Source organism: Cariama cristata, unplaced genomic scaffold, assembly GCF_000690535.1.
Source record: "Cariama cristata isolate BGI_N322 unplaced genomic scaffold, ASM69053v1 scaffold19265, whole genome shotgun sequence".
In the NCBI taxonomy this organism is placed as follows: Eukaryota; Metazoa; Chordata; class Aves; order Cariamiformes; family Cariamidae; genus Cariama; species Cariama cristata.
In genome coordinates this window covers 31,833-57,644 of record NW_009618546.1, presented here as the reverse complement: position 1 = coordinate 57,644, position 25,812 = coordinate 31,833, and the positions used below count along the sequence as shown (strand labels likewise).

The 25,812-nt window shown below is 39.7% G+C and overlaps 1 protein-coding gene across 1 annotated transcript; it reads left to right on the top strand.

The window, feature by feature from the left end:
- On the top strand, nt 1-23,862 carry RHEB (Ras homolog enriched in brain). Its single transcript, XM_009700903.1, has 8 exons — nt 1-37; nt 963-1,034; nt 7,817-7,884; nt 10,948-11,030; nt 15,275-15,331; nt 15,432-15,479; nt 16,011-16,092; nt 23,350-23,862. The coding sequence occupies exons 1-8, from the start codon at nt 1-3 to the stop codon at nt 23,440-23,442; spliced, it is 540 nt and encodes a 179-aa protein (XP_009699205.1). The 3' UTR covers nt 23,443-23,862.
- The last annotated feature ends 1,950 nt before the right edge of the window (nt 23,863-25,812 follow it).

The following is a 25,812-nucleotide window of genomic DNA, read 5'->3' as shown; positions in this document are numbered from 1 at the left end:
ATGCACTTGGCAATCTTTGTAAGAGTGAATGTGTCCGGTAAACATAATGTAATAGGATCTAGTAGATTCCCAAATGTAGAAGATGTGCTGTAACGGAAATTGTGTTAGGACTTCAGTAATGCTTTGAAAAGTTTTTAGTTGCAGAGCTTTAAAGGTGGGTTTTATGGTCAATGTATGTGATTCACCTTTACCATCTTGTAAAGTCTTTCAGGACTAAATTAGTTTTCATATTTTCAGTCTGCTACTAAGTGCAACATTTTGCATTGCTCTTCGTTGGGGGGGTGTATGATCAGATCAGCATAACTGAAATAGGGAACGTTGTCTGCAAAAGTAGCAGTTAAATTGCTTTCAAAGGAAAAAAAATCCAATGATACCCCTTCGATAGCTGTGCTTAAAACACAGCATTCCGTACACGATCTGTTGTAGCGTGTTATTAAGAAGATTAATAGGAAAGTATATTAATCTCAAGAATTTTGAGTTCATCCTTTTGTCATGGGGAATATGTCTAATCTCCTAGTCAAACCACATTTGGCTAGTTCTATTCAAGTTCCTAGTTTTCTGTGCAATGACTGAAAATTATTTCTAGTTTTCTTCGCTTATCAACAGAAAAACCTTCCAAGTATAGCAGTTTGTTAAATTTAGTCTTATGAGGATTGAACACTGCTACTTTTAGCTTTGTTTTAAACAGGAGGAGGCGCTTAAATTATGCTATGTTAAAACAAAATTGGAACACATGCCGAGTAGCTTTTCCACTTTATTTTTGATATGTTCATGAGACCAAGTTACTAGGAATAGGCACTTCATTTAAAAATGGGTCAGTTGTCATGTATAGGTAGTTTAAATGAACCATGCAAAGCTCATACTGACTCTTAGGAAAACATTAGTGTATCTACTAGTAAGTGTAAGGTGATAACAGTCTGAAGACTTGTTTCAATACAGATTATCTTTTCCTTGCTTTACAGGAAAATCTTCACTGACGATTCAGTTTGTGGAAGGACAGTTTGTTGATTCGTATGATCCAACCATAGAGAACAGTAAGTAAATAACTGACAAGCTGCCCTTCTGTACCCAACTAACTTTTGTCAGAAGGCATTGTGGTTATACATATTACTTATGTGGGCATTTACATATTAACGTTAAAGCTCGTCACTTAACTGTTAGGTCGTCTTATTCTTTTAAACCAATGCTTACCAAGCTTACAGTATTGCAGCATGGAAATCAATGTGTGCATATTTCTCCAAACAGCTAAACTGTCTTTTAACACAAAATGAAGGAAAACCTAATCAATCTGGCTAAAACGCATCTCCTTCTCGTATTATGTGTATGTTGTTGGACATCTGCTTCCCCTAATATAGTCGGGGCACTTCAAATTAAGTATGTCATACCTACATGAAAATGTGCCACTGTATGCAAGTGTTCCAAAGTCTAAAATGTCTCATTTGATCAGTATATCCAGATGAACACAAAGCCAGCAATACCAGTCAGGGCTAAATGACTGCCTTAGAAGGTAGACATGCTGTGGCCATGATAACATGATAATCTTTTAAATTACTAATTTCCAGCTGCTTGATAACAACCTTGGTACACAATCAGGTTGCTGCAAGTACTAGGTAACTGACTTCTCAAGGGTCTTTTTTTTCTCTTAGCAGTTTTTTTAATATTAGTGCCTTTGTGAATAGCTAGCATAGCAGGTGAGTAAAGATACTAATACTAAAAATGCTGCCAAGAGCAACAAGTCGCTTCAGAGGCGAGTTACCCGGTATTCGTTACAATCCCAACCACTTCCTTCTGAGCTAGCGGTGGTCATAAAGTACTTGAGCAACTGTGGTGCTAGGCTGAGTAACTTGATTGTATTGACTCACTTAAATCATGTGGCAAATAAAACTTTGATTTCATGATCGTAACTCTGGAGTTCTTGTATATTAATGACTTCTGAAATGCAGTGGTAGCACACATTTTTACTGTTTAGAACTTGTGCAGTGGGATGTTAAACCTGTGTGATGCTTTGGAAGTTTGAATGAAATAATCAGCAGAACAAGGTTTCTTTTGGAGATATATGGTAATAATTATAAATCAGTAGCTATCAGGATATCTTACTCAGGATGATTTTATTGCTTAGAACTAAAATTCAAATGCTACTTTTTGAGAAGCTCTAAATTTGCTTTCGTGAGTCATGGTGGATAATTTGCCCCTTGACCTGAATGATCTGTTAGTCCTTACACAGATGTCATTAATATTTACGCTTTTCATAATGCCCTTTTACTTTATTAGAATTATAAATAAGGTTTGTTTTGAATTAAAGCTGCTAACAAAATACTGGGGAGTAAGTTTCTGTATTTACATCTTAATACCTGCTGGGACAGGTCATTTTTCACTGTCTGGGCTATATAAATGCAAATTATTTGAAGTAATCTTTTAGTTTTATGCAGGTATATGGGAATTAATAAAGCTTGAGACATGGAGTGAAAGTCTCTCCAAAATACTGAACCTGTATCTTGTTTTAGGATTTTGACACCTTGGTACAAGGTTGGCTTGTTTCATCCTTTATAAGCTCTTGTCGTCCACAGAAGCCTATTGTCTGTAGCTGCTGTTAGTAACTCCGTAGTTGTATGTCTCGCACTGGTAGCATTTCTTAACTGTATGAAACTACACTTTGGATAAATTCTGCTCTTAACTTGACTCTTGTGGTCTGTGCTGCTTGCTTGATCTGAACTCTAAACATTGAGCGTGTCATGGCCATGAAGAAGTTGTTGGACAGGGGCATCTTGAAAAGGCTTAACTTCTCGCTTGATTTATTACTTGTTTGGAAAACAAACAGCATTATTCATTTGGTGAAAGTCTTGTGGTCTGTGGCATGGCTAGAGGAGTTTTCTTTCTGAAAGGTAAAGAGTTGCAGGGCCCTTCTTGCATCAGAACATGTTGCTGGGAGGTAAGGGTTGAAAACATAGAAGATAATGCCCTGAGGTTCAGAACAGTGGGAAGTCTGTCCCATCTTTAAGCCCTGGCAGGTCTGATAGAGGGAATGCTTTTAAAATGCTTCTGTGAAGAATGGAGGAGAAAACACATTCTAATTTAACACTAAAATGTAAAATACATTGAAGATACCTTTTTTAAGACAGATGTAAAACTAGTTTTGATGGGATTAGTATAACATCATTGTTTTGACTTAACTTCTTAATCTTTTTAAAATGTTTTTTCTAGATATAAATCTTCACTCAGTCCAGTCTTTTGACACTCCCAGCTATATGTTTCTGATTCTGTGCAGGGTCATAAGACACAAAGTATGTAATCGACTCTTTTATTGTTTTCCTAGCTTGTGATTTGAAATCTGGTTGACAGTGCTGGCAAAGGGAGTTGAGAAGTCCAGGTTCCTATGCTGGGGTGGTGTTGGAGAACGTTGTACTTTTCCAGTGTTTTGTGGCAGGTTGTAAAACCTTTTCAGTTTCATCTAGTGATTGGGTCTACTTTAGTGTCACAAAACTTGGAAATGAAAAAACCACAGGGTAAAGAATAGTCTGACTTATGTGATTTCTGTTTTATCTCCAGAAAATTTTTGCTGCTCATTTACTACCGTATTATACCAGCACTGATGAAAGGGTAGAAAGCTCTAGTACTGCTGGTAGCTTAATCTTTATAGTTTTTGTCTTCAAATAATAAAACTTGCGCAAAAAATTGAATGTAAAGCTAAATTGTGTAGAAGGCAAGCTATAGTTAAGGTCTTACAGGAGCAAGTTGCATAACATGTAAGCCTTGAACAATAGGAATAAGAGCTAATATTCTATTAGTTTCATTATTTTAGTGTGAAATTCTCTGCATTCTTTGGAAGTGGTAAAGGGAAAATAAACTACATCAGATTTCACTTAGTGTTTGTTACAGTCAACAGTGCTTCACTGCTGCATTTTCCATTGCTTATATTACATTAGAACCGGAAAAGTTAGTTTATTTAAGTTAATGAGCATGTTGAATTCAGTTGCTTCTACTAAACTTGCGTATCAGGAAGAGTAACTTGTGTTCTGTGGCAGCAGAAGAGGTGAGAGTTAATTGCTTAGCAAAATAGATTTTCCCTTTCTGAATGTCCCAACAGGAGTGACACCACGATGTGTGGCTATTCTTGAGGCAGCCAGGTTGAGAAACTAATGGAATGATTACTTGCGGTAACGTTGGAAAGAGAAGGAAGATCCTTGCAGAGCAGGAGTGTGTGGAGGGAGTCTGTGTGGACACAGAGCTCGATGGGGCTCTAAAGGCAGATTGGCTTAGATGAGCTAGGACCAGAACAATTTAAAACGCAGATTTTACTGGAATAAAAACTAGATTCTTAATTTGGAACTCAAAGCAAATAGGTCAGAAGGAATAGATAATGAAGATGCACATAACTCCATAATATGCACATAACTCCATAAGATGCACATAACGGCCTGCCTGGCCACTTTTTGCTTTTTCTTGCAGTTACCAAGAGGCTTCTAGCACTGTGCCGCAGCTCTGTGATCTTCTTTTCTCCCCTAAACAGACTTAGTAGCTCCCTAAGGAAAGGAACAGTCTTCTCCCAAGGGCTTCCTACCTCCATTCCATGTTTTTTAATACAGTTGTTAGTAGAAGCATATTAGAAAGGGGGAGGGGGCTGGAGGAACCCTACTAGTCAAGGAGGGGATACCCATAGGTTTAAATGGGTCTGCTAGAAGCATCTTTAAGGCTAAACATCTTCCATGCATGTCATGGCAACTGCGCTGGAAGGGTGAAGTATGCTTCCTCCCAGGAGTTGCTCGTGAGCAACCCTCTCAAGGGGTGGAAATGAGGCTTCTGAGGAAAATTAAACCCAGCTCTATCGCATTACACATCAGTGCTGTGAAAGATGTCCTGACAGATTAGTGACAGGCATTAACTTTGGAATAAAGACAAGTAGAAAGGGATGCAGAAGGTAGTAACCGAGGAAAGCTTACAAGGTTGGTTGTACATAGCTACCAGCCAGTAGCTCTATGGCAATGATATTGCACCACTCTCATACCTTTACTCAGTAGCACTATTGATCTAAAAGCCTGTATTTGTATGCCCGGTACTGATATTATTTTTAATCATAATGGCTTGTTTTCACAGCAGCTGTCATTATGCATATGTTGTCATTCAGGTTAGTTTAATTCAAATATACTTAATCTTAGGGTAATGATGATCAGCAGCTGTTGGAGTTGCCTTATAAGTTAGACTTCTGAGCTGTAGCAGCATTCAGGGCTGCATTCTGCATGTAATTTTACCAGAACTTTCTCTGATGGCAAAGTGGCTTTAGTTTCTTTGCAATGCAGCTGTTGACTGCTGCACCCTCAACTGTACGCCTGTGTCTGTTTGGTGCTGTGCTGTTCACTGCAGCACGAAATTCTCCTGGTTTCGGCAGTGCATCAGAGCTAGGAACAATTGTAGGAGAAGGTGGGGATTGCAGCTTTCCTCATATAGCTACACTGGAGTTATGCATTGCAAGGTGTAAGCATGTCCTGTTCTGAGATCTGTGTGCTTCGTGGAGCTAAAACAGGCTTTACCCGTGCTTCAGCTGATGAGCAGTATTTTGCCGATGCTCACATTATGACTAGGAGTGCAGATACTGTTTAGGTCTGCTGAAATCTGTCCTTGACATACCGGGAAGAGCCATCCTGTGCAGTGATCGTATTATTGGTTGTTCGTCTTGCTCCTAGGCACAGCAGAAGGCAGTGTGTCCCAGGATGATACGTGATGGAATTGGAAGTGAAGACTTCCTCTGGATCAAGGGGACCTGTGGATCACGAATCACATTTAGCTGCAGATGATTTCAAAGATGAAATCTTACCAGGAATATTTTTTTAAAAGCTTCAGCAAAGAAAAGGGAGTCATTAATTATGACTGCGCCAAAGCAGATTTGTGTTCTTGCAGTGGGCTGTTCCTAGTGCTGCAAGCCTCTGCACTGATCTACCAGTTCTCCTCACCCAGTCTGTGGTGACTCCTCCACTGTTTCCCATCCCCTGGCTCTGTCACACTCTGCTGCCAGTACCGAGGATGATGATGTCTTTGGGTCTATTCTGGGCTTCTAGAGTAGTCTGGAAAAGCTGCCGTCTGTCTGTGTCCCTTTTTAAATATTAACTCCATGAGGCTCTTGAAGCTACTTTGATTGCAGAGTGCTTTGATGTGTACGTGTCAAGAGACTGGAGAGAGACTGTTACTTTTGATATACCTGTTAATGCAGTATGTCTCCAGATGAGTCTGTTTTCCCTCTGACTTGAAGCAGTGATGCAGTATATAGCAGTGCTGCGTGTTGATGTCCGTTCAGACAAACAATTGCTTCAGTCCCCACCACGGTATTGATCCTAGGCAAAGAGCTGATGTGGATTCTTGCTTCATAACCCTAAAATTTTGTGCAGCAATGACAGCAGCGTCCAGACAGTGACTTGTGAGTGGCTCACACGCGCGTGTGCCAAAGCAGCTTTCTTGGGGGATAGACAGGGTGAGGGTAGGAGCTCTCCCTTTGAGGTTCCATTTCAAATTGCACTTGTCGATATTGTAGTGGAAACTGTAGGTATGTTTTACACAGTTTGTTCAGACATTCTGTGTTAGTTTGCCTTTGCTGTTTGAATTGCTTCTTTTTAAAAAAAGAGCGCTTTGATTTACTCGGGTTGAAACCTCCAGTTTCACATATTTCAGCCCACTTACTCAAGATAATACTCACATTGTGGAGACTTGACAGGGCAACAGGCATTGATGGGGAGGAGGAAAGTTGGCAAACTTCGGCTTCTAGGAGACTGTATAAAACCCAGAAGGCGTAGGCAGGAGACCACACAGCGGAGTCGAGAACATTCAACTTTGCAGCTTTGGGAAGCTGTTGGACAACTTAGGGTATGATGAACAGGTCACTGCAGTGTTAGCTATTTCCCTGCTCATCACTGCAATGAAAGATGAAGCTTCTTAGGACTGTTAGTATTTGGGAAAACTGCCTCAACCAGAAGACAACACAAACTTTACTCAGTATATTAGTACTGTCCAGTAATTGTGTCTTGAATGCAATGCAGAGGCCAAAGCGAAGCTCTGAAGCCAGATTTGCATGCTGTGGTTGGTACATGTAGTGCTGGGTAGTACATTATTCCTACAAGAGCTGTGACACTGTTTGCTTTTGCAGTTGCATAATACAAACACTGAGTAAGATTCTTCAGCTCACAGCACATTGGCATTTCATGAATCCAAGGGAGAGAAGCAATTCTTGTCACTTTTAGGGACTGAATGTACTTCCTGACTGAGGACTAGATGGGCTGGTAGCTACAGCAAATGTGTAGCTCGTTGTTTAGGTTTAGTATATTCATTAAGTTAGGCTCTGTGTGTTTTAACCCTCAAAAATTTTTTTTTAAAATCCAGTTAATTTACGTCATGGTCTTTACATTTAGGAAATTGATCTTGCTAAACTGCTTGGAAAATGGGGAAAATATTCTGTAATAAGTTCAAAGTCAGCTTTGATGCTAATTGTATTTAAGTGTCTTGTGTTACCACAAATTACAGTTGCCTGAAAGTGTCTCAGAAATGTGTGTAAAAACCCTTTTCACCCTTTCCTTTTAAGTAAGTAAAGGAGAAACTGCTGCATCCAATGTGAGAATCTTCTGAAATTTGAAATTTTAAAGTAAATTTCTGAGTTTCGTTATCTGCAATATCCTAAAAGTACAGCTACCTGATCTAGCCTTTTACTGCTACTTTAAAACCTGTAACTAAAGTTCCTTTCCTTAGTGCCTTGGCTGACGATGGCATAGATGAGTGACTTCTGATCCCTTCCTTGTGTATAATTCTGACATGTTTATGTTTTTCTTGTTTGTTCTAGCTTTTACAAAACTGATCACAGTAAATGGCCAAGAATATCATCTTCAGCTGGTTGACACTGCTGGCCAAGTAAGTTATCTATCTTTCTTTGAATCTTTCTTCAGAGTTAAACCAACAGGTATTCATACTCCTCTGGAGCTAAGTTGGTAGTGACCGTGTGTTCAAAGGTGAAGGTTAACTTAAATGATTCTGCCTTGTCATTTAGCTACTAAAGAGCAATGTTTCTGTAGTGTTTATTTAAAGGCTTTGTTTTGGTTTTGTTTGTTTTTCCTGTCTGTTGAGCTGCCTTAGCACTGATGTACCAAAAGTTCATAAGTAGCTTGCTTGATAGTTACTGACTAAACTAGCAGTCTTGCTTTCGATGGAAAATGTCACTTCAATAAACCACGGAGAAGTTTTTCATTACTTTTTTCCTATTTGTGTGCTCCAGCTGCACCACCATGACTTGTATCCATGAAATAGTCATGGGGAGGAGACAGAAATGCATATAAGTAGTACTTACCGGGCTACCAATAAACTACCGGAGTTTGTTTACATTTTAATGTGATGGTTCATACGTGCTTCTGAGCGTTCACATGATGACAAGGAGCGCGTGTCCCGTAGCGTGATCATAGCTTCATGAAGTACAGGTGCTCATTATATAGTGCTGCTTGGCTGAACTTGCACTGCACGTTCCGTGCACAGGAGTGCTCAGTCTTTTGGAAGACTCTGTATTAGGAAAAAACTGAACAGGGACTGTTAAACCCCTGTATTTTTATCCTAAACTTTTTATTGCTTAGATGTTCTTACCTTCCATGATCTCTGATACTATGCCTTTGGGTTTTTCCAAACTATGAGTAGTGTTAAACAATGTTAGTGTTGTAAAACATGCTGCCAGTTCTTAAGACTTTAAAGCTGCAGGACACTTGCTCATAGCTGGGAGAGTATTCAGAAGGGTTGTAACCTTCTAGATATGTTTGATCGTTTTCTTTGAGGAGAGCTACATGACTTAAGAATAACTATGCTGCATTTACGTGGTGTCAGCTTGTGGTGCTAATCAGCAACACTATATCCACTTATAATCTCTCAGAGGTGTCTGAAGTGATTAGAAACACAATACTGGCCACATGTTCTGGGGCAAGATTGATTGGGGAATATTCTCCAGAGGAGAGCGAGGTTGAGAGATGGGCAGGCTGAGAAGCATGAGCAGCAGAGCAAGCTCCATAGGTTTCACTTTGTGCCAATGTAAGCGTAGTTGCCTTACATCTCCAATTGTAGCGTAGTGATAAAAGTAAAATCTCTCTTTGAGGAAGAAATGGTCTTCTGGGAAGGCAGTGTTACTTCACCGGTAACATACCTCTGTTTCTGACGTTTCTTTTCGGGGTTGATTTAACCTTGTACAGTATTGTAAAACCAAAATAACGTATTTCCCAGGCTGTGGTTATTTTCAGATTTGATTCTTCCTGTGAATGACTTGAACTTTGAGTTCTGGCTCACAGGGTTAGAGGGGAGAGATTATATTGGGTTGTGGAGGGTGTGGCTTGGACAGATTTCTTTCTCAAGTCTTAATGATCCATAGGGAGTCCTCGTGTGTATACAGCATAGTAAGAATTACATTGTAGATTTGTTACATACTTGAAAATTTGGCTATGGTTTGAAAAGTTATAGCTATGTTGTTTTGTCACTTGGCAGAGTTCTTAATTTGACCCACAAGTTCCAGGAAGCATAGCAGCTTTTCTTCCTTCTCCTAACAAGCTAAAAATTAAGTAATGAATTAGAAACAGTTGAGGTTATGGCCCTTATTTTTCTTGGTACTCCTCTTCTGTCCCGTGCCTTTTTACCTTTCATGGGTATGTATTCAGATTTGTGTCGTTCAGATCACAGAAAAGGAGCACGAAAGGAAATCTTACTTAACACCGAATTCCAGCTGGGGCAATCCTGAGAAATTCCGGGTAAAGTCAAACAACTACAGAGTTGCACTTTCACCTGTTTTACACCAGACTAGCTCAGATCCCTTCTGCATTGACTTTGGGATTCCATGGCCAACTGAAGTGGCAGTTTGGCATTTCAGTGCAGATGGGGGAGGGCTGCCCTCAGTATGTAGCAATAAAGGCAAATAAGGCCATCTTTTGTCAAGTGTTATTCTTTCAGACTTTTTTGGCTGAATCTGTGAAGTTGATTTATGAAGGACTTTTCCTCATTTGCCAGTTAGGGAAGTTTGATTCCTTTTGGCTGTCTAGATTTAAGCTGCGTGATTGCACTGCTCCATCTGTTCGGTCCTGACAATATACAGAGATGTTATGTGATCTTAAGCTAAAATTAACATCTTAAGCATAGGTTTAAAAATTTGAGAACTTGTACATTAAAAAGTGTGGCTCTTCTCAAAATGGAAATGTTTCCTGGCTATATCTATTAGAACAAGTTAGATTTTTAACATGGGATTCATAGTATTTGTGTTGCATTACCTGCTGTCTGTCAGTTTCATTTACCTATTTGGTCAGTTCCTTTTCTACAGAGGTAATAAATTCAGTTTCTGATGGCTGTTTGGTTTTTTAAATTAAACACCTGTCATATAATGTAAACTTCTAGTTCTCATAAAGCAACTAATAACTACATTGTTGCATCTGTAGTTGATAAGCATTAGTTAGTAAGCTACAGTTTTTCACTTCCTAACAGATCTGTTGGGTAATTTAGATGTGATCGGTGTCACTTGAAATTATGAACTGCTAGATCCTGTCATCAGCTGTTGAACTGAGGAGTTTTAAATGTATCACCAGCGAGATAAGAGGCATAATTGCTAATTAGCGGTAGGACAGAGTGGATGTTTTGTACTAATACAAACTGATAATTAAGCAGGATAAGAGGATTTGGAATAGCTTTAGCTGATCCATAGTCTTAGAGGGAATAAACCAAAAAAGCTGTAGATTAAATTTTAGAGTATACAGACTGACTCAGCTTTCTTTTAATTTGGTATAGATTCCACGTCTGACAGTATGATGAAAAAGCTTAATTCTGAAAATACTACCTATTAAAAAATGGGTGTGTGCACCTCATGTCTTATAAATATGACAAATTTATCTGAAGGTGATCTGCTTAGTATCAAGTTCTGAACTGCGGCAGTAAGTAATTTTAAATGTGATATTCCTTCTACAGGATGAATACTCCATATTTCCTCAGACGTACTCCATAGACATCAATGGCTACATTCTTGTTTATTCAGTCACGTCAATAAAAAGGTAATAAAAATCTGTTGTGTTCTTCTGGTTCGGATATTAACCAGATATATTCTGAGTTCAGTTCTTGCCTCTGCTATATTTTCTTTACATGTGTTTAATTCATTTAATCTCCCTTTCCCTTAGAAGTATAATGGAAGTTAAAATTAACATTTTTTCATAAATTTCCTCTCAAATCCAAATGTCGCAGACACTTTACAGACTAATATGCAAGGTACCATGTAAGAAATGAGATGGTGCTGAACTACATTGTTTTGAGGTGTAAGTGAAAGTACGAAGAATGATTTCAGGAATGAGTTCATTGCTCTGGCATCAGATACAAAGGCAGGCTTAAATATGAACCTAAAGGGCACTGTACATTTATATGAAGTACCCAATTAGTTGCTAGATTGGTCCCTCAGCCTTGTAGCTTGTTACAGTACTGAGATTTCTTTGACTTCTTGTCTTGCGTTGTTCTGGTTAACCATCAGAAATTTTCATATAAATAGCAATATATGACTTTTGGTGAGTAGACTCACTCTTGACATGCTGCAGCGAATAATCTTATTTGAAAATTTTCCCAGCATATCTATTTCATCCTTGCTGTTAGCTGTCCATTCTGACATGAGGACAGAGTCCATCGTAGCTGGAGTCATTCACTTGCAAGATGCATCTCAGCCTTCGTGAGGCTTTGTCATCTTCTGTTATTTTGTCCCTTCTTCTGGTCATCTTGCTTTTTTTAAATACTAGTCATTCTTGCATCGATCTTAATTTTCTAAGATTGTACCTCATCTTTGTTATGACAGCCAAAATAATCCTATTTTCTTAAATTTTTGTTTGAGTAAAATCATAGAGACCTTAGACCTTTCACTCTCATCAAGCAGAAGAGAAATTGATGCTTCCCTTCTACTTGCAAGGAAGCTGATCAGCTTTTTATGACTGTTGAAGCATTCCATGTCTTTTCCTCCGAATTAGACAAAACTGGTCATCTCAAGTGCTCTTTAGTAGACCATCATAAAATACAGGTAAAACAACTTGCCTGTTGGCTCTTCTGTGCTTCTCAAAGAAAAGATATGGTCTGGTTATAAACTTCCGTTGCTTGCAAGGTCTTTAGTCTTGAACAGATTTTCACAGCCCTTCATTCTTTGTTTTCATCTTTAGTTCTGAAGTAGTGAAGAGCAAGCACATGTGATCTGGAGGAAATGCAACTGATGTTAGGCTTTCATGTGTGTCTAGAGATACTAAACTACCTAACTTCCTTTTTTTTCTTCTTTTTTTCCATCAGAGGTTCAGTGTTGGTGCTGAGTAACTTGTATTCTCAACCTTAAGTAGACAATCCTCCGCTCCTAAAGTGGATAGAAAAATGTTCATTGATAAGTGGTACTGTGAGGACAGAAATGTCTTTGACTACAGTCAATGTAGATCGCTTGGAGGCTTCTGCAGCTTGTGGTGTTCCTTGGTTGGCAGCTCTTTTCTAGCTGTTCCAGTTGTTGCCTCATGATACCTTGAGCTTAGCAGCACAGATGAAGAAATGAAACTGTGTTTTCTGTGGTAGCATTCAATCAGTTAAAACAGAAACCAGATTACAGTGAAAGATAGGTTCAGGCTGTAGGGAGATAGTCTTTTCATCAGTGTTTTTGTCTTGATCAATTTATTACAAGTTTTTTTGTTTCTTTAAATTTCAAAGTATCAGTGCTCCTGTCTTGTTCAGTTCCTTATGTTCTCTATCAAGACAGTGTTTAGACAATAGGAAAGATCTTCCACAATACTCTGGTGGCTTGGATGACTTGTCCAGGCAACCAAATTACAGTCACCATCTGTCTTGACTTCTGTCAAAGTGTGTATATTGATCTGAGTATTGATCCAACAGGGGTGAGAGCTTTGACAGCAAACTTAATAGAAACACCCTTTTAAAATGATCATCTTCCCTGTTAATCTCCAATGGGAAGTTTAAATGGGACTTGAGTAAAAGCTAACGCCCTACATTTTCATATTCCCAGGCTCTCAGCAGCAAGGTTACTGGAAGGCTTTTGCTCTAGTTAAGCTTAATTAAATTCCAATTTTGTATCTTGCTAGGTTCCGTGATTTTGTGTAACACATTTGTCTGACAGCTAGTAATTTTTTTGTTGTTGTATTTCACACGTTGAGCTGTTTGCTGTAACCCTATTTGCTTGACAGAACTGGAAGGGACCTCTTACGGTCTCCAAATCTCTCACTGTTTCGCGACTTGATGTGATGATGCTCTTTTTGGATTGGTCAATATTTGTCTTAAATGTGTCGCTGCTCCTTCTAGCCTTATTAATTTGAAAAGCTTTCTGGAACATTAAATCGATCTGATCAAACCAGTTTCATCCCTGGCAGTTCTTAGCAACTTGTTTCTGTGTCAGAATTGTGTTTGACTTTAAAGAACACTTCTCTTCTGGTTTCCACCTTGATCTGTTAACAAAGATCAGTTGTTTATTTGTGGTATTTTTACTAAAAACAGAGCTCATGAACTGTACTAGGCAAGCAGATAGGTACACAGAATTGGGAAATGAAGAGCCCAAGTTGAACAAGAACACTTTGCAGCGTTGTACACTGGAACTCAGATGAGGACGCGCCAGGGTGCTGTGCCGTGGCATGGTGTTTTTCTGGCTGTGCTGGAAACAACACTTCTAATAGTGGAAAGGAAACGACGATTGTACTGTGTTAGTGATTCAGTTATCCTGTGGCTAGTACACTAGATCTTTCCTGTTGCTTCAGACTGCAAAACAGTTTTGTGGTCTGTAGTAGATTTTTTTTTTTGGTAGTATTTTTATTCTTCCTTCAGTTTGCAGGGTCACCTTGTTCTATGTGTAGCAATGCCTCTCAACTTTGTCACAACCAAGCTACGTTTTACTCTTATTTTTGAAATAATGATAAGAATGAAAGTCCAAGGCAAGTTCTCAAGACCAGAATTTCACTAATACCTTTTCAGCGTAAGGTCTTTGTAACAGTAAAGTCCTTTCATTGATTCCACAGTTTTATGTAATCTGTAGTGTCGTACTTGAGTTGATAATAGTAAGTTGTGCCAGCCTAAGTCACACTTTTGTTTGCAAAGAACTCATTTTCTTGATAGAATATACTAAAACTATTAGCTGAACGTGGAGAAGTATTGTGTTTTGCTCAGTCTTGAAAATTATTGCTGAAGTCAGACAAATTGACCTACTTGACAGAAAATCCTTCTTAAATGTGGTACCGTTTTTTGTTGCACAAGTGAGATGTTTTAATGATTCAGATAGCTTGAATAGTGTTTTTAAGCACCACTTCTTTGAGAGCTCAGAGTTGCAAGTGTTTTTGAGTACTGCTCTATTTTTGAGAGTTTCAGTTCTAATTGAAATGCAGTGTAAGTCAAGACACTGCCTGTAGCTAACAACCTTGGAAAAGTTTCGGTCACTTTTTTGTGGTCTAGGTGTTTGTCTTGTCTGTGAGCCTGTCCCTCTCTCTTAAAACAAATCTGAATTGTGAACTTCATGTACCAGCATTCTTTCCACAATGTAAGTAGAGGAGTGCAACATCTGCTCTTCAACCCCATTTATAGCTTGTTCTCAAAAGCACTAAATGCCAGATGCAGTGGATTTTGTTAGGTTTTTGGCTTCTTGGTGTTTCACAGTACTGCTTCTTATCTCCCCTCATCCAAACTTCACATACATGGTAGGTGAACAGACCACAAGTATTTGAATAACCGCTGTTTCAATGCCATCTTGCAGATAAGTTTACTCACTTCCCATGGAAAATCAGAATTTAGGCTTCTTTTGGCTTTCACATAAATAAAACAAAAGAACTCTATATGAATTAAGTGTTCATGAAAAATAACGTCTTCTCTCAAGATGGAGTGTGCTTAACTAAATACTTTTTCTTTGAAACTGCCTTAGTTTGACATACTCATCCAGGATTGTTGGACTCTAGCAGTTAAATTTCGTACTGCAGATAGAAAGCAGATGAGAGGTGGGAGGGGCTTTTAGTGATTCTATGTTAGATGCATTCGTCCTGGGTAACGTTACTTATTTCTGCAAATATTGTAAGTGGGAAGTCTGTAATGGTAAGCGTAGGCTAGTCTTTGCTGCTTGTGGGACCTTTTTGTCTGTTGTACATGAATCGGTAAGACTTTCAGCGTCTTTGTAGTTCTGCCACTATACATAGAGTAAGTTTTAAACACAGCAACCTACATATGCATTTAATTGCTTGTGTATTGGGTATTAAGGATAAACATTGGAGTGCATGTGTGACTTCATCCCTTTATTTTGCAGTTTTGAAGTGATAAAAGTTATCCATGGCAAGTTATTGGATATGGTGGGAAAAGTCCAGTAAGTAGTGACACTTTCATCTCATTTCATTGCAGGCATGTTACTAGTACTTTGTTCAGTATACTGTAACTGTTCTGAAGTTCTGAACTTTCTTTCACAGAATACCCATAATGCTGGTTGGAAATAAAAAAGACCTGCATATGGAACGGTATGTGAACTCCAGTATGTGTGAAATGCAAGACAGCAGCCGGAATTCCTGTGGCTGCAATGCGCTAGTTTTGTTCTTGGCTTTCTGTAACTAAAATCAAATTGTAGGTTAAAATAAGGTACTGGCAAAGGAATTGTGTCCAGAATGTGAACTAAGAGCCATGAACTTTTGTTGTAATGTTGACTTTTGCTGTAAGGTTCCAGGGACAGTCATTTAATGCTTTGGGTTTTTTTTCAAAACAAGTAACAGAAGTGGTTTTTACAACTGTAAAATATCAGATGATAGTACAGACTATGAAAGCAAAGCAATACTTTGGGACAACGGCTCTTCTGGGTAGTATAGCAGTTTTACCTGGCCCAGTAGTGTATTTGACAGCAGCCAAGAGCAAATGCTCTGGATCAGACTTCACAGAACATTCCTGTTACATGCATTTATGTGCTTCAGTACTCTGAGGTCTTTCCTGACGTATCAAATTCCAATTCTGTTGCAAGTTATAAAGAAACATACTTCTTTTTTTTTTCCTTTGGTCAGGGTGATCAGCTATGAAGAAGGGAAAGCTTTAGCAGAATCCTGGAATGCAGCTTTCTTGGAATCTTCTGCTAAAGAAAATCAGGTAACGGATTTAAGATTCACTTTATTCAAACAGCAATGTAATGGAATGAGTCATAGTTTCACTTAAAAGAGGGAAGCTAAAATATTTGCATGTACTCTACAGATATTTTGTGTCCATGGTTGGAAACAAAATGGCTGTTTGCATTCAGGTTTATGTATACAAGTTTTTCCATGCAACTGTAAATGGAAGGAGGAAGTGAAGAACTGAAAGTTAAGCTTCACTGAGCATAGCAGAAGACTTAGTGACAAACTAAAACTCAGATCCATGTGGCGAGTGGAACAGGGTCTGTGATCTGCTGCAGTTACCTTAATAGGAGGTCATTGCGGTTGCAGAGGAGTGAGTTGGTATAAGGCGGCGAACCTTGCGTTTCAAGGTGCTAGGCCAGGCTTGGTCTCTCTAACGTGGGGAATAATTGTTTTGTGGGTCTATGGTGGGGGAGCAAACAGAAAAATGTTAGAATACAGCAGAGCTGTCAGACAGTACTGTGATACAGCTGTAGTGAAGTTGCACAATCTGATGCAATATAACCCACACATATTTACGGTTCTTGGCTTCCTATCACAGAAACGAAGTGTTTAATTATGTGTTAAATAACATCTTATTCTTGGTTGTTCTAACTAACTTTCTTTAAAATGCCTCCTAAATATGTTCTGGTATTTAAATTTGTTCCTGTGGCTGTTAATAATACTTTGTCATTGATTTGACACCTTGTGTATCTAAGTTATAAGGGCCTTCTAGTTTGGGCTTAAAGTAATGGATAACTGCTGCAGACTCGGAGGGGAAATGTCTTTTTCCCTCGTCTCTTTCTTTCTATTTTTTTCCTCTGTAGGTCTCAACAGAGTCAAAACTTTTGCTTTTTGAAAACATAGAGATATGATAAGGTTGAAAGGACATTGTCAGGCTACTTTTAAACAGATGAGTCCTTACACAGAAGAAATGTCTCATATTTAAGCTAGCAGATCACATCCTTGGTCTCCCTGATAACATCAGCACAATCAAAAGGGCAATCCTATAGCTAGGACAGGACCTATTTCAGCAGCCTTTCTTTCCCTCACCTCCATCCTCAAAAGCAAAACAAATAGCTTTTGTCTGATGTCAACAATTCTACAAGTTACTTGAGTAAAGATGCATTTTCCCTGGAAGCAGAATTAGGATTTTTTTCTCCAAATATGGAACCCTTAGAGTTAGGTTATCAGTACTTCTGTTTGTGGCTAAGACTTGCATTAACCTTGTCAAAATTGGGCATGATGAAAGCATGAAGCTTCTCAATGTCTTCTCTGTACTACCGGAGAGCTTCAAATGCTTATCCAAGGAAACTAAATCAACAGTGTAAAGAATAAACAAGTTAAAAGCATCTGATTCTCCCGCCCTTTCGTTTTAAATGACTTCATACTTCTGGATTAGGCAAGGCTATTGCCTGTACTTTTTTGGCATATGTTAGCAACGTGTAACAACATAGCAATTCATATCTAGCACAATATCTTACTGGTAACTTTTCTGGGGTTTGTATCATTCTTGGTTCAAGAAAAAAGAAAAGTATATGTTTAAGCAAAGAAGCTACAGGCTTTTTATGATGCTTGGGCCTACCAGAAAGCTGGGGAGGGACTTGTTACAAGGTCATGGAGTGATAGGACAGGGGGCAATGGCTTTAAACTGGAAGACGGAAGATTTAGACGAGATACTAGGAAGAAATTCTTCACTGTGAGGGTGGTGAGGCAGTGGCACAGGTTGCCCAGAGAAGTTGTGGCTGCCCTATCCCTGGCAGTGTTCAAGGCCAGGTTGGATGGGGCTTGGAGAACCTGGTCTGGTAGAAGGTGTCCCTGCCCATGGCAGGGGGTTGGAACTGGATGGTCTTTAAGGTCCCTTCCATCCAATCCAAACCATTTTGTAATTCTGTCTTAGATATTAAATTGCTGCACTAACAAAGTCTCATTGAGTGCCATGTGTTTGTGTCTGTTCCTTAGTCTCAGACTGTCTGTTTTAAGTTATGCTGCCAGCTGAATTTTAAATAGCAAACTATGTAGCCTTCAGGGAAATTGGAATGGTAGTTGTGTGTCAGATATTCAAAATTCTATAGAGTCCTGTGCAAATCCCCCAGAAAAACAGAAGTTGTGTTCATTCTTGCTGTCAGAGGTGTTCTTACCAGGTCTTCCTTTCAGCGGGATCCTTCAGAATAGTGATTGCAGGTTGCTGTAAATTCTATCCCTCTGGATTTAGACGCAGGTTGTTAGAAACGGGTGCTTGAACACAGTCCCTCCTTCATGCCTCTTACATAATACACTTGGTAAAATTGTCTGGCTTCAGAAGTTTGGGAGATCATATGTCACTTCTGAGATGGGTGCCCACAGCATGTGACCATCTTTCAGGCTCTCTGGCGTGCTTCCTTTGGAGGCTTGTAATGTATGGAAGAAAGTGTGAAGGAGCCCAAAACTGGAGCAGCTGCCTTAGTCTTCTCGCAAACGGTTGTGGAGGTTTGCTGTCCTCTGAAGAGGTGGAAGATTGGGCTTTGAGAGCAAAGTGTGGAGTCCAGAGCTGTGAGGTGCTATGGGGAACAGGTGACACCAGGCATTGTAGCATCCCTTCCTATGGGTTAGACCAGGAGCACTTCTGAACTCATGCCTTTTTTTTTGGCTCCAAATCCTAATTTGACAGGTTCGAAACAATTGATACATAGACCTCTATCAAGACAGGATATCCTCTTACTCTGAAACTGTCTCTGGTTTGCAGGGGGAAAGGGTTTATTCTGAGCTTAGTAACAAGGTGTGTTGTCATTGTCCTGGTACTGAATGCACAACTTAGTAAGTCAATGTTACGGGAAAAAGAAGTCTATGAGCACTTTTTGCGTGGAGGTTCATCCAAATTATCACCTGTACTGACTTGGTACAGCAAATGTAACTTGCTTATCAAGATTAAGTCTAAAGTCCTTCCAAAACTGCTTCAGATTCTTTTTGCTTTACAGAAAGCTAATTTGATGCTTAAAGGGATGAGCTGAACTGGATGGGGAATTTAGAGTTTAAGAACTTCGACAGAGAGCTCAAACCTTCCTGACTGGGGGAAGTCTGTTAATCCGGTCTCTCTGAAACCTAGCCATCTGTATTTGGTGGATGGTGGAGCAAAAGTATGACAATTTCTAGTATGCTGGTCTGAAATTGGTTTGGTATGTCATGTTCTTTGCAGCAGTGAGGAGAGTAGGTCTCCTTGCTACAGGGGTCAGACCAAACTCGATCAGCTGTGTGGTCTATCTTTTGTAACAGCTCTGTTTGCAAAGAACTGCTGAAATGAGAGAAGATCCTCCATGTAACAGGTTCTGAAGCAAAGGCTCTTTTCCCCCTACAAGGAGATGAGAGAGCATTGACTCCTCCTCTTTCCTGCTTTGGCAAAAAAAAAAAAAAAAAAAAATCCTTTTTGGAGTGCCTGTGAAAGTCCTAGGAGCATAGCCCTGCTATATTGGGCAACTAAAATAGTTCTATAAATTAGCTTCAGCAAACTAGACCTGTTCTGCCAGGAGTTATCAAAAGATACTACATGCCAGAAATGGCATGACTTTGAATAGATGGAAAGCGAGAGGGGCAAAGATCAAAGCTGTGGTGATGATAAATGGTAGCAGCTGGCAAGAGTTCAAGGTCAAATATATTTGAGGCTATTTATCAGCTCCTCCAGACCTGGTAGGACTTTCGGAGGAGCCTGCATATCAGCAACACATCAGTCATCTAGGGAAATCCCTCGGCTTTGAGAACGCAATTCTGAGACTTAATGGAAAAGATCTCTTTTAGATTACTGCAGAGCTATTATTGTCATATCTTTTCAAGCTGCTTAATTACTACCAGATATGTTGAACTGCTTTGGCTACCTTCAGGAGCTTTGAGCCTTTCTTGTGGAATTCCCTACTTTGTTTCACCTAAGCCATAGTATAGTGCTTCGTCTTAATCCCAGTACAATAAAGTGGTAACTGTTTGAAATACAACCAGAATCCAAATTGGTCTTAAAGCAAGTTGAAACTGGGAGCCAACTTTTACTGGAAGAATTTTGGGAGTAACAAGCAGCCAAATTGTGTCCATCCAGTTACACATAATTCATTAGATAAACTTGTTTTAGAAGGAGCAAGGAAGTAGCAAAAAATCTACTTCTCTGCCAAAACGGAGCTCTCTTAAAAAGCAATTGCTTGAGCATTGCTGCTTTTTCAAGAGCACCTTCATCTTCAAGCTCAGAAGATGCAGTGCTCAGTAAATGCTTCCGAGTGGTTTGGGATCTTGGCCCCTTTCCAGGGGTCTGACATGTTTACCTGGGAGAATGTGTTTGGACTGGCAAAGCATGGGGGAAAAAACCCCCTCTCTTCCTTTACCTGACTATTGTTCAAGTTCCTTTGCCCAGTTCCGTGCCAAGATAAACTAGTAGTATGAGCAGTTGAGCGTTTCCTCTTTGAAATAATAAAACAGTCGCATAGTTGAAAAATACAGCATACCAAAGGATGACTCTGGCGGCAGTGGCCTGGATTTGGGTGTGTGCCCCTTCCTGCGCTGGCTCCTGGCAGCGTGTTCCCGACTCCCCGCTCGTGCAGAGAGAATTGCCCGTCCTGAGCTATCTGTCCTGCTCACACCCAGGGGCACATCTGCAGAAGCAGTTGAGCTTCTGGTATCTCTTGCACGGTGCTAAGCTCTCGAGGCAGCATGTCTTGCCCAGGCTGACATCTATTTTGTTTCCTTGGGGGAAGAAAGGTAGAAGAAAGCCAGATGGCTTTCTGTAGGCTAAGTGTGACCCACATTCTGTAATTGGACCATATGGAGACAGATGCATGTAAAGTCTGGCTGCGTTCTTTATTCCTTGTCACAAAACACAGCGTCCTGCATTGTTTAAAGGCTCATTCTAAATTTCTTCAGCATATTGGGGCTGAATTACAAATTCCTAAGCGTTAACTATAGGACTGTGACTAAACCTTCTTGGCGAATACATATTTTCTGTGAAATGAATTAACAAGCCCTGTGAACTCCTACATCTTTGTGTTTCAAACAGCATGCCTTTGACAGAGCATGTACAGCTTCTTGGTTGACAGCGTAAGTTCTGGAGGGTTTTTTTAATGGATGCTTTGAAGCAGCGGTATAAAGAACTTGTGCATTAAAATGAAACCATTGAAAATGTCAACTCTAAGGAAATGTTGGTGTGGTGTATTTGTAAATCAGTATATCCCTAAGTTTTGATTAAGGGAAGCTCTTCATTAGTGGAACCAGTTTGATAGCAACTGCAGTCCAGACCATGGTTCTCCTGGAGTCTAATTTGCCCGAGAAATGTGTTGTATCATTACTGGGCTAATGAACCGCTTCTGTCAGATTGTGTTGGGATTGCAGGGAAACTCCATTATACGGAGGAATACTCTTTGTTTTCAGCTGATGAAGTATTTTAAATAGTTCCAGAGATAGTACTGTGCACAAATGGTATAAATATGGGAAACTTTAAAATTCAGTCTAATCTTGTTAAGACTGCTTTAAGATTGTGGGGCTACTTCAGTCAATGGGATTGATTTGGAAGTGATCCGATTAAGAATTACACCTTGTGGAGGCGGAAAAAACATCTATCGAATCAGAACACAGTCATAAATCACAGGGTGCTCTTCAGCCTGCTGATTAAAACCAACAAAACCCCCTTTTTATCCTCTTTCATAATGTGACTGCTTTTATATAACGAATATACTTTCCTTCTTAAGGAGCATGTGCTTGGAATTCATGGAATGGATGGCTGGAGGTTAGATAAACTTAAAATGACATGTCTGAGATGATAGGAGACCATTTCCAAGTTGAAGATTCACATGCTGAAGTACTGATCATACAGTGAACCTTCAGCTCGAAAATACCATAGAGAAGAAAAGCACATTAGGGTTGTCCTTAACTGTAGTATAGATTTATTCTTCTTAAATTACTTGCAGGCGGTCTCAGATGCTGCATGTTGTAGTTTCTGCATATTCTGGTGAAGGTTAGTGTGTAATTTTGAAACCCTTAAAACTGAGTGAATCCTGAAAATACCAGAATAACACTGTAAGGTATTCACTATAAGTAGCATTCCTGATGTTGTCCCAGACACCTTACTCTCCCCATCTTTCAGTATCCTTAAAAACAAACAAACAAAACCCCACCAAAAATCTAACTACTCTTAATCAAATTCTTCCGTAAAAGTCTTCTGAATCACTCAAGCAGTCTGACATCTTTTCTTAGTGTCTCTGTTTCAGTTGAATTTGTTTTCATGGGAAATTGTGTCTTGCCGTCCCAAGATTTTCAACTTGTACTCACTAGCATGTGTGTGGCTGGGGAAGTATCACCCTTCTGAGCCCATGCACTCCGTTTCATCGCCTGGAATTGAAGTAGGGGAGAGCCTTTTTCACCGGACTGCTTTACGCTCAGGGTGGAGGGAGGAGACTCGGCACAGACCAAGCGGAGTCGATAGCAGAACAAGAGACTCCTACTCTGAGAGTATTTGCTGCCTTCCCTCTGAAGGAGTGACGGGATCCATAGTGCACGTGTGACTCGCGATTTTGCAGAGGGACTCTGTAATCCTGTATGTTCCATACAGTAAGCTAGGATGGTTGTGCGAGCCTGACCGTGTTAGCAATGGCTATCCTAGAGTTCAAGCTATTTAAAATATAAAACCCCTTTCTCTCAGAAGGACTTTATCAAAGGATATTGCTTAATATTAGACAACGGCTACTTTGGCTTGTGTTTTCCCCTTGTGCTGTTGCCCATGTCCAATACTGGTCTTACCTATAGGTAGGATGAGAAAATCAAGAATATTAAAGTAACCCTCATACTGGGCTGTGCAGTCAGTGTTTATAGAGCTGAAAAATCTGCCACCTTCTGTAATTACTCAGAATAGTAAAGGTTACTTAGAGGAAATGAATTGGTTTATTCTCTGGAGCAGCACAGCATCAAAATCTTCAATGCTGTCAGTCAGGGAGTGCAAGCTTACTACATAAAATAAAGCCAAATCACAGTTACTAGCTGTGTTGTGAGTAGGGCTCAGTTTATATCTGCCCTCCCTGCAGTGACAGAGAAAATAGTTGAGGATTGCTGTGGAATAGGGGTGTACGCTTTTCAAAAAGTTGTGTTCAAAACTGAAATTACCATATTTTCCCTCTTCGATTTTTTGGAATAAGCGTTAGATGTGCATTTATCTGCTGGTGTAGCCAGTAAAACTGCTAACATTGTTTTTAATTATTTTTTTCAGTAAGTGGGCAGTTTCTCCTTACCTACTAAAATTGTACTCTCTTTGCAGACTGCCGTTGATGTTTTTAAGAGGATAATTTTGGAGGCAGAAAAAATCGATGGGGCAGCTTCACAAGGGAAGTCTTCATGCTCAGTAATGTAATTCCACTGCAAAACCTGAAAACACTGGGAATACATTCTACCTGAAGAAGCAAAACTGCCCATTATCTTTAAGGATAAACTATGCTTCTTTTTTTATTTTTATTTTTTTTTCTTCTGTTAACCTGAAAGATAAACAGTTTGTTTGGAGCCTTTCCCTTCAGATTATGTTAAACTCTGACTCCTGTGCAAATGGCTTCACTTCCATTTTCAAATTTTAAGCAATCATATTTTCAATTTATATATTGTATTTCTTAATATTATGACCAAGAATTTTACTGGCATTAATTTTTCAGTGTAGTTTGTTGGTTAGAATAATCATCAAAATGATGCATATTGTTACACTACTATTAACTAGGCTTGGATATCAGTGTTTCTTTGTGTTAAATGTATACTTGTAAATAAAATAGCTGCAAACCTTAAATGTTTTGTTTATAATTTTTTGTTGATTACTCCATATCAACTGTTTTTTGTGGAAAAATGTTCACCTGCTGACCTTAAGAGGAGGCGTGAGATCGTTGGAGCCAATGGATTGTTTGACTATTGCTTGGGAAGCTGTTGGCGAATGATCCCAACCGTTTTTGCTACTACAACTCCAGGCTGGCCAAGCAGCTCGGCCGTGCTTTGTGCCCGTTCATGGGAAGGAGACACAAGTGACACCTTTGATTTGGAAGGGAAGGCTTGGGTTTTCGGTCAGACAACCTGTGCTGTATTTTTCCTCTGTAACTGTTAAGAGTCGTGGAGTAAAAGGATGCACAGATCTGTCCCAAGTAAGGGGTCAGAATACACCTGCGCTACAGACTGTTCACGTGGACTTGTAACTGGGACACTGTCAGGATGGAGTGGATTTATCCAGGTCACAAGCGTAGACTTGCTAAGAAAACAAAAATGTCATTTAAAATAAATTGCACGTCCTAAACAAATTGATGTGGGTTGTTTATCGTGCATTTCTGTACTCTTGCATCTGGATAGCACTGGTAGAGCTCAGTGGTCTCCTGGCACCTGGCTGTTCACGATGTCAGGGTCCCAGCACAGCTCTGGGCAGCTTCCCCTAACCAGTTGCAAGTTTTTGCTTGGCTCTTAGGCTAGAGGCTTAGCAAGCCTTCGTCTCTAAGACTGGAAACAAATTACTTCAACTATATATTTAAAAAAATGTGCAGTTGACCTACTCTGTATTCAAAAACAAACCCCAAAACATCAACAAAACCAGACAAAGCTGATTTGGGGAACAGTTAATTAAGTGAATTGTTTTGAGAAAACATTTTTGTGTCAATTTGAAAACTTCATTTCTGGCGGGAGTAAAATGGAGGGGAAACTTGTAATGTTTTTGCAGCTGGAATTAGCTTTTGCATTTCAGTCTGTGCTAAAAGATACAAATTCAGCATCTCATCTTTTCACCTTATATTATACAGAAAATGGTCTAAACCCCTCAATTAACAGTGTACGTAGAAAAACTTACTGTGTTCTTTGGTCACCATGAGCTTAAGTGGCTTCCTAGCAAAAAGAAGTTGCCTTTTTTTTGTCTATTTAGGATATTTCCCAAAGTTTCTGAAAACTCTTTTTTGTTACCTGAATTTTCACACCCTATGCCAAATACAGGTTCTGTAGCTGGATGATTGTCATGCATGATGGATTGCTGAAGTTCAGCAAAGTCAGAGTACTCATTCAGGGGAAACCAGTACAGGCTTTGATTTCAGAATCAGACTGATCCAGGGCTGTGCAGTAGGTTTTCTTCACAAGAACCTGCAACACTGGAAGGATAGTCATTTGGCTGATAATGAAGTTGCTGAGGATTCAGAAAATGATCGGTGGAACACAGGAACAACATGCATCTGTTTGGTAGTATCCTTCGTTGCCTAATCATGAGGTGGTAGATGACTTGTATGACCAGAGTCTGTGGCACTGCATCATGGACACAAATGTTGTGGGGGCTACATCCCATGGCAGAAGTTCTGGAATACCAGAAACCTCAATGACCACCTTTACTCAAGTTTTTTTGTAAAATAGTGGCCACGTGTACTGGTGATCAATCTGAAGCCTGAAATTGGTGCTTGAGGTGTACCAACTGCTAGGGCTTTAATGGGGATGGATGAGGAAATGTGCAACTTGATAGTCCTGGGAGAACAAGGCCCTACCTTCCAGGGGTGACACTTTTCAGGAGGGCTTAAAGGCACGTGCAAGTTCTCTGGATGATTTGCAATGGGAACTTCCAAGGCTTCATGTGCTCAGCACTGAGAAGCATGTGCTGCTCTTAAGTTTTCTGTAATAGCTGAAGAATTGAACTCAACATATGTTGTTTCCTTTCTCCTGTTGCTGGCTTACCCAGTAAGAAATGTAAATTATTCCACTCGTTTAATAAGATCTAAAGACCAGC

Bases quoted from the DNA above. Each gene is read 5' to 3' on its own strand.
- RHEB (XM_009700903.1), top strand. From the start codon at position 1: ATGCACTTGGCAATCTTTGTAAGAGTGAATGTGTCCG. The intron at 7,885-10,947 runs GTAAGTTATCTA...TTCCTTCTACAG, and splicing joins TGGTTGACACTGCTGGCCAA to GATGAATACTCCATATTTCC. The intron at 15,480-16,010 runs GTATGTGAACTC...TCCTTTGGTCAG, and splicing joins AAAGACCTGCATATGGAACG to GGTGATCAGCTATGAAGAAG.